The 21,214-nt window shown below is 42.8% G+C and overlaps 1 protein-coding gene across 1 annotated transcript in view; it reads right to left on the bottom strand.

Moving 5' to 3' along the window:
- The window catches only part of LOC311239840 (syntaxin-binding protein 4), a gene marked incomplete at both ends in the record, with an annotated part of 344,479 nt that overhangs the window by 286,692 nt on the left and 36,573 nt on the right, over nt 1-21,214 (bottom strand). The window contains one exon of the mRNA XM_084328288.1: nt 13,695-13,790. Within this exon, the coding sequence (XP_084184414.1) occupies nt 13,695-13,790 (96 nt within the window). The remainder of the gene's footprint in view (nt 1-13,694; nt 13,791-21,214) is intronic.

Below are 21,214 nucleotides of genomic sequence, written 5' to 3'. Positions count from 1 at the left end.
GCGAGTATTGAGAGAGAGAGAGAGAGAGAGAGAGAGAGAGAGAGAGAGAGAGAGAGAGAGAGAGAGAGAGAGAGAGAGAGAGAGAGAGAGAGAGAGAGAGAGAGAGAGAGAGAGAGAGATAGGTGTTTACGGAGTTTTGCTAGGTGAGAGGTAGTGAGAGGAGAGGTGAAGGCGAGAAGGTGTTCATTGTGTACTGGACCCTAGACTGGCTGAGAAACCCCCTTGTGTACTGACCCTGGACCGGACAACTACTCTGAGTATTGAACAATCCTTTTTCTGTACGAGAGCCTGTTTTGTGTTTTGGACATCGGACTGTATTACGACCATTCTATTTGCCCATTGGACTATATTCTGCCTGTATTCAATAAATATTCTTATTGATTGATATTTCACTTGTGTGGACAATTTAATTATTTAGTTTTTTAACCGTGACGAATCTGAACACCACCAGGCTTGTTACATTTGGTGGAGGATTATCTGAAAATCTGCCTAAAATACATACCTAAGTAAATGGAATATTGCTCCACTTCTACAAGGTCCATTTACATATTCTTGGTATCTAGGGACATCTATGGACCTCAGTGAATGTATTCCCAGTGTCCGAAATAGTGTGTCTACTAGGTTACTAGGTTTGCTTAAATTGTGATGAAACAAAGGAGAATATGAATTATGATTTTTCTTTGCATCTTTGACAGTAAATAACACCATGCTAATAATGACCAGACATGAAGAACTGCCACTGATCAGTACCTTCTTGAGATCATGTGTACAAAAAACATAAAGAAATTAATAAAGGGAAGATGATTAAACAGAAGGTTCTGTAGATACAGTACTGAATTCTCCCATCCGGACCAACGCAATTTGAAATATTATTATAGAATATAGAATAGCAGGCTTATAAATTACCTTATTATAGCCAATTCGCACATTTATATATATACTAGGGCTGTCAGTTTATCACGTTAATTAGATTAATTAATTACACAGCAAATTATCACGTTATGAAAATTAACTCAAAATGTATTAATTATTATTATTTTTTTAAATCTCATTCATTCCATTAAAACGTAGAATAAACATTTACAGACTTTTTTAAATGGTCCATTTGCATGTTCTTGGTATCTGAATCTATGGATCTCAGAAATACTGTGTATGTTACTATAGGCTTGAGTAAATTCTAATGAACCAAATGAGAATATCAATTCAATCCTTTTTATTATAATTTTTTTTCCTGTGAATAACACCATGCTAAAATTTACCAGACCTGAAAAATCTAAGCAAATGAATAAAGGGAAGATGATTAAACAGAAGGTTTTGTAGATACAGTACTGAATTCTGCATCCGGACACATGCCATTTGAAATATGATTATAGAATATAAAATATCAGGCCTAAAATGGTTATGCGATTAAAATGCGATTAATTAGATTAATTCATTACAAATCCTGTAATTAATTAGATAAATATTTGTATTCACCTGACAGCACTAATACATATATCATCTTTCAAATGGCCGAGTTCAATTTGGATTTAGTATCACCAGGCGTGCATAAGAACAGATAATGACATCTACTGTAATCTACTGTACTTTTTTATTTTTATTTTATATTTTACCTTGATATAATATCAGTGTCATTTTGCTTCCTGGTGAATGCCACATGCAAGCCCCTAGAGGGTTTTTAGGCAATTCTCCTACACATCCCTTGTGGATTGTATTGTATTATATATGTCATTGTTTTTATATGTGTAAATAAACAAACAATAAGAACAATAAGAACAGATAATGAAATATACTGTAATCTTCTGTACTTTTTTATTTTGATCAGGGTGCAACAGTTTTATAATTGTAAGTGTTGCTGCATGCTAACAATAGGGAAGAGAAACTAACTACGCTTCAATATTTGTCAATAACGTTACGTTTTGTGGCTTATTATCCCAAATAATAAGAGTTATTAAAAAAATGCATACAGAACTATGAAGCTTGAAACCCTGTAAGCTTTCAGGAAGTGTAGTTCTGAAAAATTCGAACGCAGATCCAGAGCTAGCACTGTCCTCTAAAAAATGGCTGCAAAATAACTACAATTCCCATGGTTAAAAATTTCCAAAATGGTCGCCTCTCGCGAAATAAACAGACCAAATTGAAAAGTTAAATCTATCTAATAACACTTTAACCTATTGCTAAACTAACATATTGATGATAATATACATTATAAATGCTGTTGTGACATGGTTATGATGTTTATACTTGAATACGTTTGAAAATAAAAACGATACTTTTGTCAAACAGTCTGGAGATATTGATTTATGACATGATGTCATTTCGGGACCGGTCCCGTCGGGCTTAACCCTGGACGTTTTCTAGTCAAACTGAATAGCGAGGACGACATTGAGAGTTATTTGTCGGTGTTTGAACGCACCGCTGAAAGAGAGAACTGGCCAGCAGAACAGTGGGTTAGTTTGTTAGCACCATTCTTATCCGGGCTAGCGTATCATGTATCATGACAGGAACTTGTCCCCCAAAGAATAACAACATGATTTGTTACGGCTAGCAAACAGCTGGCTATTAGCAGAGCCACGGAACATTTCACCAATCGAACGAATGGAATGGATGAATGAATGAATGAATGAATGAATGAATGAATGAATGAATGAATGAATGAATGAATGAATGAATGAATGAATGAATGAATGAATGAAAAGTTTATTTCTTGGACATGTTATTCTTCTTATTTCTTCAAACAACTCACAGTGTCTTGATCCGTCAGACCAAACAATCATAACAACAAATTAAAAAAATCCTTAAAGGAAAAAAACATTTAAAAAAAAAAAGAACAAAGAAAAAACAGGAATTATAAACAAAAGAGCATTGTGTTTGGTTAGCAGACATGTCCAAAAAAAGGAGTTGAGGGAAGCTTAGCTTATTGATCCCTACCCCCTTACATTTGTATTTGTTCTTCCATTAATATGACTAGAATTTACATAATTTAGTATATTACAATATAGTATATTATTTTTACTTATATTAAAAGTTTACAATAAAAAACATGATTCCCTTGACTGCAGTGAATATAGTACATCACTACATACACAATATAACATAAATTTGTTTATCCTCACTACTCATTTCTGTATTTTTCTAATGTGTATTTTTTTAGCTGCTTTTTAAATTGTGCCACATGTTTACTCAGTTTGATGTATTCGCAATGGTACATGGCAATGGATAGACGCACGTAAAACCATCAGCCAAACAAAGCCCACATGTTTCGACAAGAAATCGCTATACCGGAGGAGTAGCAGCATGAAAACCGGACCCCCCAACCGGCTGAAGGAGACGGGTAAGAGACTTGAATCACCCCACTACCTCAACCCGCACCCCTCTTCAGACCTGTAATGTATAATGACAGAAGAAGGTGTTTCAATTGTGGTGAGGAGTGCCGGTCTGGGGAGATCTGTTCCCCGGCAACCCGAACGATGACACCCCACCCTTACCACCACAACTGACGGGACGATTCGGCACCGCCCAGCTAGAGGATGAGAACCTGGCCCCAGCACTACGTCAGGTAGCCGTGGTCGATGGTAAGAAGATGGATGGGGTAGGAGAATTAATGTTTCCACATTTTGCTATCAAGAAAACATTGTTGTATCAGGTGGTGAAAAAAGGGGAGACGATTCTAGAATTGTTGTTGGTTCCCCGACCACATACAAATACGGTGCTACGCCTAGCCCACTCACACTTGCTAGGGGCTCACTTGGGGGTCGAGAAGACCCTAGATAGAATCAAGGGCAGATTTTCCTGGCCGGGGGTGAAAAGAGCGGTGGAGGATTATTGTCGCTCCTGCCCCGAATGTCAGATGGTAGCTCCACGACCGACCATGCGTAACCCATTGATATCCCTGCCTATCATCTCTGTTCCCTTTAGCAGGATTGGGATGGACCTTGTGGGACCCCTACCCCGCAGTGCCAGGGGCCATCAATACATCCTGGTGATCATGGACTATGCCACCCGGTACCCAGAGGCCATCCCACTCCGCACCATGGCCTCAAAAGGTATAGCCCGGGGGCTCATGTTACTTATCACTAGAGTGGGAATCCCGGATGAAATTTTGACAGACCAAGGCACTCCATTCATGTCAAAAATAATGAAGGATTTGGCGGGATTATTGAAAATCACCCATCTGCGTACTTCAGTGTGTACCCAAAGAGCATGCTTAAAAAAGTAATGGAAGCCGATGGGAGGCACTGGGACCAGCTCCTCCCGTACTTGATGTTTTCCATCAGGGAAGTTCCCCAGGCCTCCACAGGTTTCTCCCCCTTCGAACTTTTGTATGGGAGAAGGCCTAGAGCAGGGCTATTCAACTAAATTGTTCAGGGGGCCGGACTGCAACCACATTTTCACAACTTTTATTTAACTACATTGCAAAAGTAGTATACTTAAAAAAAAATAAAAAAGGTGCTTCATTTATGTGCCACATCTGCAACATCTCCTGCAAAAAGTGCTTCATTTATGAAAACAAACAAGTGCATGATGTGCATCTGAACACTACTAACATCAACACTTGAACAAAAAAACACATTTATAGTGCAGCTGAGCTTATGAAAAAGTGCTTCATGTCTGTGCAACAACAGCAAATCACAGCATCTTATTAGCACTTATTGTCCACTCTTAACTCTCAAACATCAGGGGGGTGGGGGGCAGACAGGCCTAGCCTACATACACACATCTAATGAGAGAGATTGCACTTCTTTGACTGGGCAATGGCAGAGAAAGAGGGTTCATAGGAAGTGAGGGCTACAGTGATGCAAATGCTCATTTGTCAAGGAGGCACGGTTGCTTGTTTTAATGGCATTCATGTGAGAGAAACTGGATTCACAGGTGTATGTTGAGCCAAACATTGTTAGCACAGATATTGCCAGCGTTTTTATTTTGGGGAATGTGTTGACATGAATACACTTTATCCTAAATGTTGTGGTGGATTCATTCTCAAGTGCCTGCTTCAGAGCAGATGATGCTTGCATGTCAATTATTTCAAGTTGCAGGAGACCTTCATCAATGTGAAGTGATGTAAGGAACTCTTGTCCTTTTGTGGAAATAGCAGCTACATTGGCAAATGGGTTGCTCACAAAATGCATCAATTCTCTGGGCATGTCAAATTCATCAAATCGACTTGCAAAGTTTTCCCTCAATTTATCAATGAAATTTGTCATTAATTGAGTGACTTTTGGCTCAATTGTGCGTGTGAACGTTGACATGAAAAAAAAAAAGTAAAAAAAAAATATATATATATATATATAATCTTTTATTTTTTTATTTTTTATTATTATCATGTAATCTTTTGCGGGCCGGTCAGAATCATCCCGCGGGCCGGATCTGGCCCGCGGGCCACCAGTTGAATAGCCCTGGCCTAGAGGGATGCTGGATATAGCCAAGGAGGCCTGGGAACACCAGCCGTCACCGCACAGGAGTTTGGTGGATCATGTGGAGGAGATACAGGAGCGGATTGTTACGATTGCCGGAACGTTTAGGTGGCATGACGGTGGTAGAGGTGAGTAGAACCCAGAATGCAGACTTAAACACGAGGAGAGGTAGTGGAGAGTGAGATAGACAAGGCACGAGTCGAGGATGAAAGTAACAAGCCTTTTACTGACCGTGGTAAACAATACATAAACTGACTCACGGGGAAATACGGAGAGCTTCACAGGAGGTACATAAGGTTGACAGCACACAGGAACAAGGGTAACATGAGTAATGACCCAGCAATGGCTTCTGGGCAGACAAGACATAAATACCCAAACTAATTAGAGACATGAAGGTAATTGGTGATTAGACCCAGCTGTGGTAAAACAGAACTAACACAAGGCTGAAAGAAACACACTGGGGAATAAACTAGAATCAAATATACAAATACAGAGACCACACAAGACTAGATCACACTTACAAACATAGGCAGGAGGAACACAAGACTAAAACAGGGGAAACAATACAGACAACACAGACCATAATTGCACCAAACACAGACTGGTGAAAATAACATGAAACAGATGAATGGCCAGACTACAGTGCTGCAACACCTGCATCAGGCCAATGGGTGGCAGTAGCGTATTGTTTATAAATGGATGTGCTGAGAGTCCGATGGCCGGTCCAGTAGGACCGGGGGGGGGGGGGGGGGGTGACAGCGGATGGCCACCTTGTGGCCCCTGGTAAGAGACCACATGACCAAAGCCCAGCAGGCCCAAGCCAGGGTTTATAACCGGGGCACTCAACCCCAAGAATTTCAGTCAGGGGATAGAGTGTTAGTGTTGGTTCCCACCTCGGAGTGTACATTTCTAGCCAAGTGGCATGGTCCATACGACATTATTGCGAAGGTGGGACCTGTGAATTATAGAGTGCAACAGCCGGGGAGGGGAAGCATCCGCCGGTGAAAATATACCATGTAAACCTATTAAAAAAATGGGCGGCCCGGGAGGCGCTGTGTACTTTCACCCCACCACAGATACCCGCCCGGACCCTACCGCTCGAAGTCCACATGGGAGACCAACTCAGCGTTCCCCAAAAAAATTACCTGAGAGAGTTGGTGGAACGCCATCGGGACCTGTTTTCTATGGAACCAGGAAGAACCGAGGTAATAATAATACATTTTATTTGGAGGCGCCTTTCAAAACACCCAAGGTCACCTTACAGGGCATAATCAACCTTATTTCTTGAAAAAGGTGATAAAAGTCATTGCACCGCTCCTCTGTGGCTTCTGAGAGAGATCGTTTTCGATTTGAGGAGGTCATTTATAATAGAGAAAAGTTGCTTGGAGTTGCCAGGGTAATTGTTGATGATAATACACCACCACATCCCCACGGTCAGTGGAAATCTTTTTAACTTCAACCCTACAGAAGACCAGAAGACAGGCAGTGAGGAAAGAAGTAAATTACATGTTACAGGCGGGAATAATAGTGGAATCCAATAGTGGGTGGTGGAGTCCCATTGTGCTGGTCCCTAAGCCAGACGGAACCCAACGCTTACCCTATGCCCAGAGTGGATGAACTAATCGAAAGGCTAGGAAAGGCGAGGTTTATAACCAACCTAGACCTCACCAAAGGCTACTGGCAGGTCCCCATAGCCCCCAAAGATAGGGAGAAAACAGCGTTTGCCACCCCAGATGTGTTGTTCCACTATGTTGTTCTCCCCTTTGGACTACACGGCGCACCCGCCATGTTTCAGGGACTGATGGACCAGATCCTCCGACCCCACCGAGAGTATGCAGCGGCCTACATCGATGACATCATCATTCACAGCGAGGATTGGGGGACACATCTACGTCAGGTCACGGCTGTCCTACAAGCCTTGAGAGGGGCGGGCTAACCGCTAACCCAAAGAAATGTCACCTGGGCCTACAGGATGCTGACTACTTGGGATACACCATCAGGAGGGGGTGTATCAGACCCCAAGCCGGCAAGGTTGAGGCCATCCGGGGCTGGCCCCGCCCCCAAACCAAAAAGCAGGTACGAACCTTCATAGGCTTAGCCAGCTATTACCAGTGTTTTGTCCCCCACTTCTCTGCCCTAGCAGCACCCCTGACCGACCTGACGAGGAATACACTGTGAGACCAGGTCCTGTGGACAGAGGAGACGGAGAGAGCCTTTCAGCAGCTAAAGGACAAGCTGTGTTCGGAACCAGTGTTGGTGACCCCCGACTTCAGCCAACCGCTGCTGGTGCAAACAGATGCATCGGAGACTGGGGTGGGGGCCGTCCTATCACAACTGAGAGAAGGTGAGGAACACCCAGTAATCTTCATCAGTCGCAAGTTACTACCCCGGGAGAAGAATTACTCCACGATTGAGAAGGAGTGCCTGGCGATAAAATGGGCCCTCGAGGAGTTAAAGTACTATCTGCTGGGACGGCGCTTCACCCTAGTCACTGATCATGCACCCCTGGTATGGCTATCACGTAACAAGGACACCAATGCTCGGGTTTTTGTCTTTACAACCCTTTGTTTTCTCCGTCATCCACAGGTCTGGTGCAGCGCACGGAAATGCGGATGCATTGTCCAGGAGGGAAGCACTGGGAACATGTTCCGCCCCGAGGAGCTCGGAGCTATGGGGGGAGATATGTGGCAGATATCATGCCTCGTCACATGGCCATGTGGAGGAAGGGAGATACTACTGACACGGGCAGAGGAGAGAATGGAGGAGTTGATTGGGACTGATTGAATACACCTGTGCACCACGTGATCATCCACATCCCACACACACACACACACACACACACACACACACACACACACACACACACACACACACACACACACACACACACACACACACACACACACACACACACACACACACACACACACACACACACACACACACACACACACACACACACACACACACACACACACACACACACACACACACACACACACACACACACACACACACACACACACACACACACACACACACACACACACACACACACACACACACACACACACACACACACACACACACACACACACACACACACACACACACACACACACACACACACACACACACACACACACACACACACACACACACACACACACACACACACACACACACACAGACACCCCAGGCATGAAGGACTAGGAGAGGGAGAGGAAAGTGGAGTGGAGGTGAGGAAGGAGTTGGAATCGTGAAGTGTGTGATATATCGAGTTTGTGAGGTGAGGTACAGTAGTTGGAAGGAGAGGTGAAGAGCGAGTAGGTGTTTCGTGGTACTAGACCATGGACTGGCTGAGATAACTCCCTGTGAAACTGACCCTGGACCGGAAGACAAACCTTGAGTATTGAACATTCCCTTTTTCGTACGAGAGCCTGGAATGTGTTTTGACCCTGGACTGTATTTTGACTACTCTTTTGCCTATCGGACTTGTACTTTGGATCAATAAATATCACCTGTTTATTGAAATTGTGCTTGTGTGGACATTGGAATTGTTTGTTTTAGTCCGTGTCAAACCTGAACACCACAAGGCTTGTCACAATATATATATATTAGTGCTGTCAGGCGATTACATTTTTTTATCTAATTAATTACAGGATTTGTAATTAATTAATCTAATTAATCGCATTTTAATCGCATAACCATTTTATGCCTGATATTCTATATTCTATAATCATATTTCAAATTGCATGTGTCCGGATGGCAGAATTCAGTACTGTATCTACAAAACCTTCTGTTTAATCATCTTCCATCTATTAATTTGCTTAGATTTTTCAGGTCTGGTCAATTTGAGCATAGTGTTATTCACAGTAAAAAATATTTGTATTGATATTCTCATTTGGTTCATTACAATTTACTCAAGCCTAGTAACAGACACAGTATTTCTGACACTGGGAATACATTCCCTGAGATCCATAGATGTGCCTAGAATCAGATACCAAGAACATGCAAATGGACCATATAAAAAAAAGTCTGTAAATGTGTATTCTACGTTCTTATGGAATGAATGAGATAAAAAAAAAATTATTAATTTTTTTTTGTAATACATTTTGAGTAAATGTTCATAGCGCGATAATTTGCTGTGTAATTAATTAATTTAATTACCACGATAAACTGACAGCCCTAATATATATATATATTTATTATTACCGTATATATATATATATCCACATCTTTTTTTTTTTTTTTTTTATCTATCCACATCTGTCTGTACATACCTACATATTATAATCCTTTTTACATATCTGTAGATACTATATCTATATCTGTACATATCCCTTACCTACTCTTACTAGTTACGCTGCTGGCCAGTATGACTACTACAATAGTGTCTTTATACCTGCATCACTGTACATATTAATACTACAACTCTGTACATACATCTGATTAGCACTATACTCAGTAGTACTAATTTATACCCAGTTTAATTACCTGTACATTGTATTACTATTGCACTTTAGTGTTACATTTGCACTCTGGTTGGATGCCAAACTTATTTTCGTTCTACTATACTTGTGCTGTATAATGACATGGAATTTTTTACTAATCTAACATCTTAAAAATAATTTACAGAACATAATGCAAATGCTCAGGCTAATTTAGAAATGGTGTCTATTGTTTACATATAACTCAGTCATAATACTCAGTCATTGTTTACAATACTCTCAGCAGACTCGGCAGCATTGTCAGCATGAATCTCATAGCTACTGTAGCTTGGGTAGAGAATACATGGCTTAAAGTTAGTAGAGAGGACATCAGACGATTTGCCAGTGACTTCACTCATTACCTAAATATAAATATAAATCAATCATTAGTGAATATTAAGCTAATTCAAATAGAATATAGAATAGAACATGCAAACTAGTTTGGTTCCAGCTCAAATATAATTCAGTTAATTAATGTCTCGTACTTAAAAAAAAAGTTTACTTTACTTTATATACAGGTACAGTACCTATTGTTCTTTTACAGATTGCTGAGGGTGGAAGTAGTAAGGTGTGGGACTACATACTGTATATATCGGCTGATTTATCCATATCGGAATCTTTTGCTCTTTACTCTTTACTTAATTCTGTATTGGTCTGACTCTACTCATAATAAGCTATGTGTATCGTTTTCCCCCCCGCCAATGCTTGGTGATATCAAGTTCAAGTTCAAGTTTCAAGTTTCTTTATTAGTTGTCATACAGAATACAGAATACTTTGCATGAAATGTTTCTTTCTGTGTTGCTCCTGAGAGTGTGCTAGATAATAACAAGATAGTATAAAATAAGTATAATAAGTATAAAATAGAAAGTCAAGAAGTCGAGTACGTAAACAAGTGTAAACAACAAAATTGTTCAGTGTATCTATATATACAGTATGTACAGCTGGTACAAAAAATTGTGAGGTATAGCTTAGCTTGTGGTGCCACCTTGTAGTGGTGAGATGCAATAAGGAATGAGAATGATGTGCAATTTCCTTACCAATAATATAAATATGAAGTGTAAAGTGTGTCTAAAGTGGTAAAGTGGGTGCTACAGTGTGTTGTTTATTTAAAGTGAGTGTATGTGTGCTGTGGGTGTGTTGATGGTTTGCTTATTGTTCATTGTTCATTGAGCATCCTGATGGCCTGGGGATAGAAGCTCCTTCTGAGTCTCTCTGTGCTTGCCATGAGACTCCGGTATCGCTTGCCTGACCGCAGCAGTTCAAAGAGGCAGTTGTTTGGGTGACTGGAGTCTTTGATTATTCTCTTAGCCTTGCCCATGCACCGCTTGTTGTAAATGTCTTGGAGAGTGGGAAGCCCACCTCCAATTGTGCGTTCGGCTGAACGGGCCACTCTCTGTAGTCTGCTGCGGTCTTGTGCAGTGCTATTCCCAAACCAGGAGGTGATATTGCCAGTCAGGATGCTCTCTATTGTGCATGAGTAGACGTTTTTGAGGATCTTCTGACTCACGTTGAACTTCCTTAAGCGCCTAAGGAAGTATCGGAATCGAATTGTTTGTACAACTCAAAAGTGGTCTTTGGTGAAGTAATGAGGAATGACGTAACAATATTTTATCCAAACCCGTTGTCGCTCATAATTCAATGTATCCATTGAATGTGCTCATTCCCATACAGTATGTAATGTATGCAATGTATACATCAATATTTACATTTGAGAGAGAGAAAGAAAAAGAGAGAGAGAGAGAGAGAGAGAGAGAGAGAGAGAGAGAGAGAGAGAGAGAGAGAGAGAGAGAGAGAGAGAGAGAGAGAGAGAGAGAGAGAGAGAGAGAGAGAGAGAGAGGGAAAAAAATAGCTAAGTCCTTCCTGTCAAAAGCATTAACACTCAAGAATAAAGCGCTGAGATGATGCCACTGGCCAGCAGCTGCACGTGAACGTCTTAACTAACAGTGCTCTAAGCTGAAGTGACACCTCATCCAGTCAGGAAGCATGTGCCAGTGGAGGTGTTTCTGATAGGAGGGCTTGTTAGCTTTGAGAAGCTGTCCTGGCTAATCAACCTGCCCTTGTCCAACTCATTACTGGGACTGAGTGAGATGAGATTGCCATTTTTGTGTCCCGTCCTGCTTTTTAGATATTTACTTAATTCACACTATGTTCTGGTTCTCACCTATCAAGCTCATCAGCAACAGACAATGCATACATCACAGAGGTAAGGGAAATAATTAAAACACACAACCGAAGCAGATTTGGGTGGGTGGGTGACAGTTGCAGGTGTGTGTGTGTGTGTGTGTGTGTGTGTGTGTGTGTGTGTGTGTGTGTGTGTGTGTGTGTGTGTGTGTGTGTGTGTGTGTGTGTGTGTGTGTGTGTGTGTGTGTGTGTGTGTGTGTGTGTGTGTGTGTGTGTGTGTGTGTAAATAACTCAGCGATAAGAGTCCTTAAAGGTAGTGAGTGAGGGGGATCAATTTGTCCATTTCCAAACACATCAGTGACCCCACAAAACAGTTGATTCAGTAGCTAGCTATGGCAGAGAGGGCCATGCTCAACATACTATAGTGACCCCACAAAACAGTTGATTCAGTAGCTAACTATGGCAGAGAGGGCCATGCTCAACATACTATAGTGACCCCACAAAACAGTTGATTCAGTAGCTATGGCAGATAGGGCCATGCTCAACATACTATAGTGACCCCACAAAACAGTTGATTCAGTAGCTATGGCAGAGAGGGCCATGCTCAACATACTATAGTGACCCCACAAAACAGTTGATTCAGTAGCTATGGCAGAGAGGGCCATGCTCAACACACCAGTGACCCCACAAAACAGTTGTTTCAGTAGCTATGGCAGAGAGGGCCATGCTCAACACACCAGTGACCCCACAAAACAGTTGATTGAAGGAACTCGTCAGTTTGTCCGATCCACCATTGGAAATAAAAATGGGACGCTGTGACTTTTCTTTCCAAAGCCCTCATTCACAGTAATGAGATTTGCTCATCTTTGTACATTAGCAGAGAGAGCTCTCTGAATCGCGCAGTTCAGAGCAATTTAATTAAACACGGCTTGGTCCGGCAGATTTCAGCCGACTTATCAGTGGATGGCGTTCCTGCAATCCTTCATCAGGTAGTCCCTCCCAAATGCAGAAGACAGAACCTTATCAAAAACAATACAAGAAAAAACACTTCTGCGGTTGGGTTGCATAATTTTGGACAACCAATGTTGACTGTTACACAACGGACCTCACTCAGGCTCACAAGAAGGAAGTCAAGGAACCAATAAACAGCCCTTAAAGATGAGAAGGAAGTCGAGGAACCAAGAAACAGCACTTAAAGATGCACTGGGAGATTTTCAACCATTGGGAATGAGCACCATGTACACCATGGTACACCACGCACACACAATGGGGGAATGTCTGTCCCCATGTTTGATGTCATTCAGTCCTCCTAATCTACCCCCCAATGCAAAGCGTCTAACATCCTCTTTTACTGTTAGCTAGCATTAGCGCTAACATTAGCTACCAAACATTAGAGCTAAGGTCAGCTACCAAATGTTACAGCTAACGTTAGCTGCTGTTAATCAAAGACCATCTTTAGTGGTGCAGTGCTACAGTAGTGTTAGCTGTAACATTTGGTAGCTGACGTTAGCTCTAATGTTTGGTAGCAATTTATTGCCATGTAGAAACTCAACCACTAAATGACCTGCTTGTTTCATGTAATTGTACCTGATTGAGCCTACACGGTCATCCTCATGTCAAATAATAGGAAGATCATGTGAAGACATAGTGGCCTCTGGAAAGCACTTACCATCATTTGCAGCAAGGCCACCAGGTAGAACCCGCTTGACGTAGACTCCAAACTCCTCTCCCGTCACCTGATTTACTCCGCCGAATACTTTGATTCCTGGTGGGAATGAAAGAGAAGAATCACTTAAAACCTTTTAACCTCGATTCTGACATCAATAACCTCTGTAGGAATATAAGAGATTTCCAATGGAAACTAGGGGTGGACGGTATGGTCTAAAATTTATATCACGGTATAATTTGAAGCATAGACGGTAACGGTATATATCACGGTATCATCGTTTTTGATAAAAAAAAATTTAATTTAATTTGATATAATTTTTTTTTAATAAAATATATATATTATATAATTAGACTTGTACTTGTATTATCTGCGAGACATCGCCACCACGCAACAAGCTCCACTGTCTGTGTGTACTCTAGTAGCCTCCAGCTACGGCCAGGATTCTCCGGAGCTGCACCTGGACCTATACTCGAGTAGCCTCGAGCAGAGCTACGGCCAGGATTCTCCGGCGCTGCACCTGGACCCTATTGGTATAACGTTACTTAACTGTGCTAAGCAAGCCCTCAGCTCGAATACGCATCGAATCAGTGTTATAAGACATTGATATCAGGAGCTATGCTACTGCTAGCCGGATATATAACGTTAATACAACGCCTCAGTGAATTATTTAGTTCAATGGGACATTTCGTTTTGAACGGTGAACTAACTTGCGCTAACTTGAGCTAACAGCTAACAGCTAACAGGTAGCATACACGTCTCTACTAGACTTTGTGGAGCGTTTGTTGATGTCAGGAGCTATCGGTAGCTGGCCGACTAGATACCGTTCGGTTAGACAATGCCTCATCATGTATTAAACTAAAAGTGAATAGTTGACTGGGTCATTTTGTAACGGTAGCTAAGCTAACGTTAGCTCAGGGAGACGCCGCCGTCCTCCCGTGTCCCATCCCACTAGACTACTAGACCCGTGTTTACATGCGTGCGGTAGGGGCTGGCACGCCCACTGCGCGAAGCCTCCTAAATAACTTTTTCCAGTTCGCACATATCTATTATCTATGACTAATTCGATCTATTTTTAGGGGCAAATGCAAGTGAAATAGTCGCGCTGTGGTTACATGACGTCATTGCTATTTTAGAGCTCCTCTACCGGTTACATGGTATAGTCAAAATCCATACCGTAGAGCAAATTCATACCGTTTATACCGTTTATACCGTCGACCCCTAATGGAAACCCATTAGTAAGACTTGGTACCGCCATTTCATTTGAGAGGACGTTTTCTTTTGTCTAGCTACTGTGCCGGTGGACGCAATGGTGCATTTCTGTGCCTTTGTAATGTTAATGGATCTTAATTTGCTTTGTAATGAATACATTACCGATGAACTTGCTGGTTCACTCAGAGATGAAGATCGTCGTATACAAAGACTGACTAATATCAGCGAATATCATACTGGACACGTGCACCACCCCAATTACAATTACTAAGGTGTGCTGTTCGGCCCGACACGAAGCAGTCCCTTAGCTGTATAAACATACCACAGCCCATTGTGAGCTATTGCTTTTATAAAAACGTGAGGGTGTCTTATATTCAAAAGACCCGAAACACCCGATAGCCTCAGCCTCAGGTAATATCATTGATGATGTGCCCTAGCTTTGCATTGGAAGATGTTTCACTACAACAGTGTGTTAACAAGTCAAATCAAGTCACTTTGTTGGGATTTCTGGCATATTACACATTTCTTGGTATCAGATACCTTATTTTAGCCTGGTATCGGACCGATATCCCATACCAGTACCGGTATCTATGCATCCATTCCTAACCACAAGCATTCCTCCCACTTGTGGGATCTGCAGTAATTATAAAATGAAACTATAAGTATTCAAATTAAGTCCTTCATTCAACCATCCTTTCAACCTCATCTGTAAACAATGGACTGCAATCAGGTAGAAAGCTGTGAATTTCAATGACATACGCAGAATGGTTCACTGATTACTTTGAGGCTGTGCGGAAATATTAAGCCTATTCTTTTCCCCCGAAAAGGGAATTTAATTGTATGCAACCTGGAACACTGCAGGGTGAACCACAACCAGCCCTAACCCTAACCTAGAACACTGGTAGGCCTTTCACACCGGCCGGGCTCCGTGTCGGAGCCGGGTCCCAAACGTAATCTTGAACCGGCCGGCTCCGGCCGGCCTATCTGTGAACCACAATCAGCCCTAACCCTAACCTATTTGTATTTATTTATTAACACAAAGAGTTAAACAAAAGTTAAAAAAAATAAAAATAAAAATACATAATAACCATATTGTGAAGGAGAAGTTTAGAAGCCTAGAGGCTTATCGAGAACTTCCCCTGTTTTGTAAAATCAAACATACAAAAATATACATTTTATTTAAAAAATACCAGTAATAGATTCAAAAGATATGTTTGAACACAAACATACATACACACAGTACATACATGCATATACTGTATACTGCGTACATAATAATACATAACCACCCACCCACCTGCCTACAAACCTACCCACCCACATAACCAAATGCATACCTACATGTATGACCTATTTATCTATCTACTACTTTTGGATATAAGCATTTTAAGGCAGTTTGCTTTAAAAATAAGCAGAGATGGAGATTTCCTCAGCATAGGATCAGCTGCATTCCAAAGATTGGACCCTCTATACCTCACTGAGAACTGCCTAAGAGAAGTACCACAATAAGGTATATGCATAACCTAGATCAGTGGTTCCCAAAGTCGGGGTCGCGACCCAAAGGTGGGCCGCGAGCAGCCACGGGTGGGCCGCGAGATGATTTAAAAAAATAATTTCTTTTTTTTTTTTTTTTTTCAGGCCACTGAACTTAGAAGCAGGCCAGGACAGTGTTTCTAGTTGTATTCTAAAATTCTATTCTATTGTATTCTAAAATGTGACTATATGGTTTTATATTAACTTAATAAATAAACAAAAACGAAAAATCTACTTATTTCAACAAACATTTCAAACTAAATAACAGATTATGCACATAAAACGCTGAAAACAACCGAAGCAACAATAGTATTTTAATGAGGCTATTATTATTATTATCATTATTATTTTGCAACAAGTTAGCCCTCTCATAAATAGCACATATAAATTAATAACTAACTTGAACTAACTTAATAGGATTGAAGTGATATTTGGCTTAAAAAATCGGTCGCCTGGCAAAAAAAAAAAGCCAGACGATGTGCATTGGGCCGCGGCTCTCTGACGCCTTATTTTCTGGGCCCCGGCCTGAAAAGTTTGGGAACCCCTGACCTAGATGACTGGGTGAACCACAACCAGCCCTAACCCTAACCTAGAACACTGGGTGAACCACAACTGAATGGATGTATGAACTGTGCTCAATGTGTCACCACCTTTTCCTCTCATGTGTTACCTAAGAGAGACATTTGGAAATCAAGGATTACCCTGTGTGTGTGTGTGTGTGTGTGTGTGTGTGTGTGTGTGTGTGTGTGTGTGTGTGTGTGTGTGTGTGTGTGTGTGTGTGTGTGTGTGTGTGTGTGTGCGTGTGTGTGTGTGCGTGTAGACATTAGAGATATTTGCTCCTAAAGCTAAAATGCTCCTCATCTTCTCATGAGTGTGTTATGTAATCCCAGGGTCCCTGGTAAGAGGGTACATTATATACAGTATGTACCAGTGACTACTGTACCGGAACTAAATGGGGGGATTCTATTTGGCCTTTATTAACCCATTCAACCCTCGCCCACTCGCCTCTCTCCTTCTTGCACACAGACACACACATCTGCCCCCTGCACGTATGATCACACACACACACACACACACACACACACACACACACACACACACACACACACACACACACACACACACACACACACACACACACACACACACACACACACACACACACACACACACACACACACACACACACACACACACACACACACACACACACACACACACACACACACACACACACATTCTCCGTCGATCATTAAACAAGATAGAAGAAGCTGTGACCAGCTTATATGCTCACTGGCTCACTGTATAGGGTCATCAAAGAGAAGTCGCCTATTCTCAGTCCTTGCCCCACAATGGTGGAATGAACTACCCACCCCAGTTAGGACAGCCGAATCACGTCCAATCTTTCGCCGTCGACTAAAGACGCACTTCTTCAACCATTATCTGAATAAAAAAAAAAATAAAAAAAATAACTATAAAAAAAAAATCTAACCCTAACTAACCGTACTGTCATGCACTTGTCCTAATAAACTAACCTACACTGTAGCACTCAACACTCAAGTTCAAGTTCAAGTTCTTTAATAGTTGTCATACAGAAGTACAGAATACTTTCATACAAAATGCTTCTTACTGTTACGCTCCAGAGACTGTGCTAGACAAGATAGTATCAAATAACATAATAACATAATATAGCATGAATTTAGAAGAAGAAAAATGAGGTCACAGTGTTCGGTATAGACATATGTACAATGTTCTGAGTTACCATATAATATACAATACACAATACTATGCAGTGTACTAATGTACAGTACTATCTAGTGCAAAGCAGAAATGGGATGAGTTGTAGTGCAATCCTTCATCCATAAATATAAAGTGTGGGGAGTGGGTGCTACAGTGTGTTTGTTTAAAGTGGGTGTGTGCTATAAAGTGTGTGGAGTGGGTGCTACAGTGTGTTTGTTTAAAGTGAGTGTGTGCGTGTGGATGTGTGTGCTATGTGCGTTTGGTGGTTGTTGTTGTGTAGTGTTCATTCATTGTTCGTTTAGCAGCCTGATGGCCTGGGGATAGAAGCTTCTTCTGAGTCTTTCTGTGCTCGCCTTGAGACTCCGGTATCGCTTGCCTGACCGCAGCAGTTCAAAGAGGCAGTTGTTCGGGTGACTGGAGTCTTTAATGATTCTCTTAGCCTTGCCCGTGCAACGCTTGTTGTAAATGTTCTGGAGGGTGGGGAGCCCCCCTCCAATTGTGCGTTCGGCTGAACGTGTCACTCTTTGTAGTCTGCTTCGGTCTTGTGCAGTGCTATTCCCAAACCAGGAGGTGATGTTGCCGGTCAAGATGCTCTCTATTGTACATGAGTAGAAGTTCTTAAGGATCTTCTGGCTGACTTGGAACTTCCTTAGGCGCCTGAGGAAGTAGAGGCGTTGTCGTGCCTTCTTCACAACACTGTCAATGTGTGTGGTCCATGTCAAGTCCTCGGATATGTAGGCTCCGAGGTACTTAAAGCTGTTGACTCTCTCAACCAGTGCCCCGTCGATGCTGAGGGGGCTGTAGTCCTTGACCCCCGACCTCCTGAAGTCCACAATCATCTCCTTTGTTTTGCTGACGTTCAGGGAGAGGCTGTTTTCCTGGCACCATCCCGCCAGGACCTTGACCTCTTCCAGGTAGGCCCTCTCGTCGTTGGCAGAGATCAGGCCCACCACCACTGTGTCGTCAGCAAATTTGATGATTGTATTGCTACTCCGCTGAGCCACACAGTCGTGTGTGTACAGGGAGTAGAGGAGGGGACTCAGAACACAGCCCTGGGGGGCCCCTATGTTGAGGGTGATGGATGAGGAGGTGCAGTTGCCTGCTCTCACCACCTGGGGTCTGCCAGTCAGGAAGTCCAAGACCCACTGGCAGAGGTCATAGCCCAAGCCCAGGTCCCTGAGCTTGGCTATGAGTATGGAGGGGACTATGGTATTGAATGCCGAGCTGTAGTCGATGAATAGCATTCTCACATAGTTCCCCTGCCTCTTGTCCAGGTGTGATGCTGCTGTGTGCAGCACATGGGCTATGGCGTCCTCCGTGGACCTGTTGGGGCGGTATGCAAATTGCAGGGGGTCCATGTTGATGGGGAGGGAGGAGCAGATGTAGCCCTTTACTAGCTTCTCAAAGCACTTCATGGCTATGGAGGTGAGAGCTACAGGGCGGTAGTCGTTGAGGCAAGCAGGCTTGGATTTTTTGGGTACAGGGATAATAGTGGACTTCTTCAGGCAGGTGGGGATGACAGCCTGTTCTAAGGACAGGTTAAATATGTCAGTGAATACTGGGGCCAGTTGGTCGGCACAGACTTTTAGGACGCGGCCGGGGATGCCGTCCGGACCTGCTGCCTTCCTGATATTAACTTTTTTAAAGGTCCGCCTCACCTCATGCTCTGTTAGCCTGAACACTGCGCCTCCATCAGCAGCCGACCCCCCCCCCCCCCATTGCCGTGGCTTGTGAGCTGGTGTTGTTATTACCAGCATCAAACCTCGCATAGAAGGTATTGAGGTCATTTGCTAAGGAGATGTCACTGTTCAGTTTGAGGGAGGCGCCTTTGTAGTCTGTCATCGTTTTGAGCCCCTGCCACATAGCTCTAGAGTCAGCTTGTTCAAACTGGAGTTCAATTTTATCCCTGTAGCGCCGTTTGGCCTCTGACACTGTCCTCCTTACGTTGTATCGCGCCACCTTGTGGTCATTCATGTTGCCTGCCACTAGGCCGTCGTTGTATGCTTTGGTGCGCTCTCTCAGAGCTTCACGGACGGATTTGTCTACCCAGGGTTTTTGATTTGGGTAAACTTTCATTTTGGTAGTGGGGATTGTTTCTTCCACCCTAGTACAAACATAGTCCAGCACTGTTTCCGTGTAGACATTAATGTTATCTGTGTCGCGGAACACATTCCAGTCTGTGTAGTGAAACACGGACCGGAGCGTCTCCTCTGACGTCAAATCCCATTTCTGCACCTCTCGCGAGATTACAGGAGTACTTTTAATTCTCTGTCTGTACTTTGGTGAAAGAAAGATGGACGCGTGATCTGATTTACCAAAGCCACTATCAGAATGAGCCTTGTAGCCACCTTTAAATTGCGTGTAACAGTGATCTAGGATGTTACCGCCTCTGGTGTTGCAAGTCACATGCTGATAGAAGTCAGGCAATACCTTTCTCAGATTGGCGCTATTGAAATCTCCCAGCACTAAAATGGCGGCGTTAACATTCGCCACTTGTATTCTATTTACCTCGTCGTGGAGTCTGGAGAGCGCAACCTTGTTGCTGGCTTGCGGTGGAATATACACTCCGACCAGGACGATCGCCGTTAACTCCCTCGGGAGGAAGAAAGGACGACACTTGATGGTTATATATTCCAGTTCTGGGGAGCAGTGGTTGGATAATTCCTTCACGTTAGTTGGATCGCTCCAATTTTTGTTAAACATGAAGGCAATACCTCCTCCACGTTGTTTACCGGACTCTGCTGATGTCCGATCCTTGCGATGGATAAAGAAGTGATCTGCCGGTTGAATTGCGTGGTCTGGAACCTCCGGTGTGAGCCATGTTTCGGTGAAGCAGAGGACGTTGCAGTCCCTAACGTCTCTTTGATATTGAATCCTTGCTCGGATGTCATCCAGTTTATTGTCAATTGATTGTACATTGGCTAGCAATATACTGGGCAGTGGTGTACGGTGGCGTCTGGATCTCAGCCTGTTACGGATCCCAGCCCTCTTTCCTCGTCGTCTGGGTCCTCTTTTCCTGGGGTCAAGGAACAAAGGAT

Source organism: Notolepis coatsorum (genome assembly GCF_963971535.1).
Source record: "Notolepis coatsorum genome assembly, chromosome: 14".
Classification (NCBI taxonomy): domain Eukaryota; kingdom Metazoa; phylum Chordata; class Actinopteri; order Aulopiformes; family Paralepididae; genus Notolepis; species Notolepis coatsorum.
The sequence above is the reverse complement of the archived record's forward strand: the minus strand, read 5'-3'. Positions and strand labels throughout refer to the sequence as shown.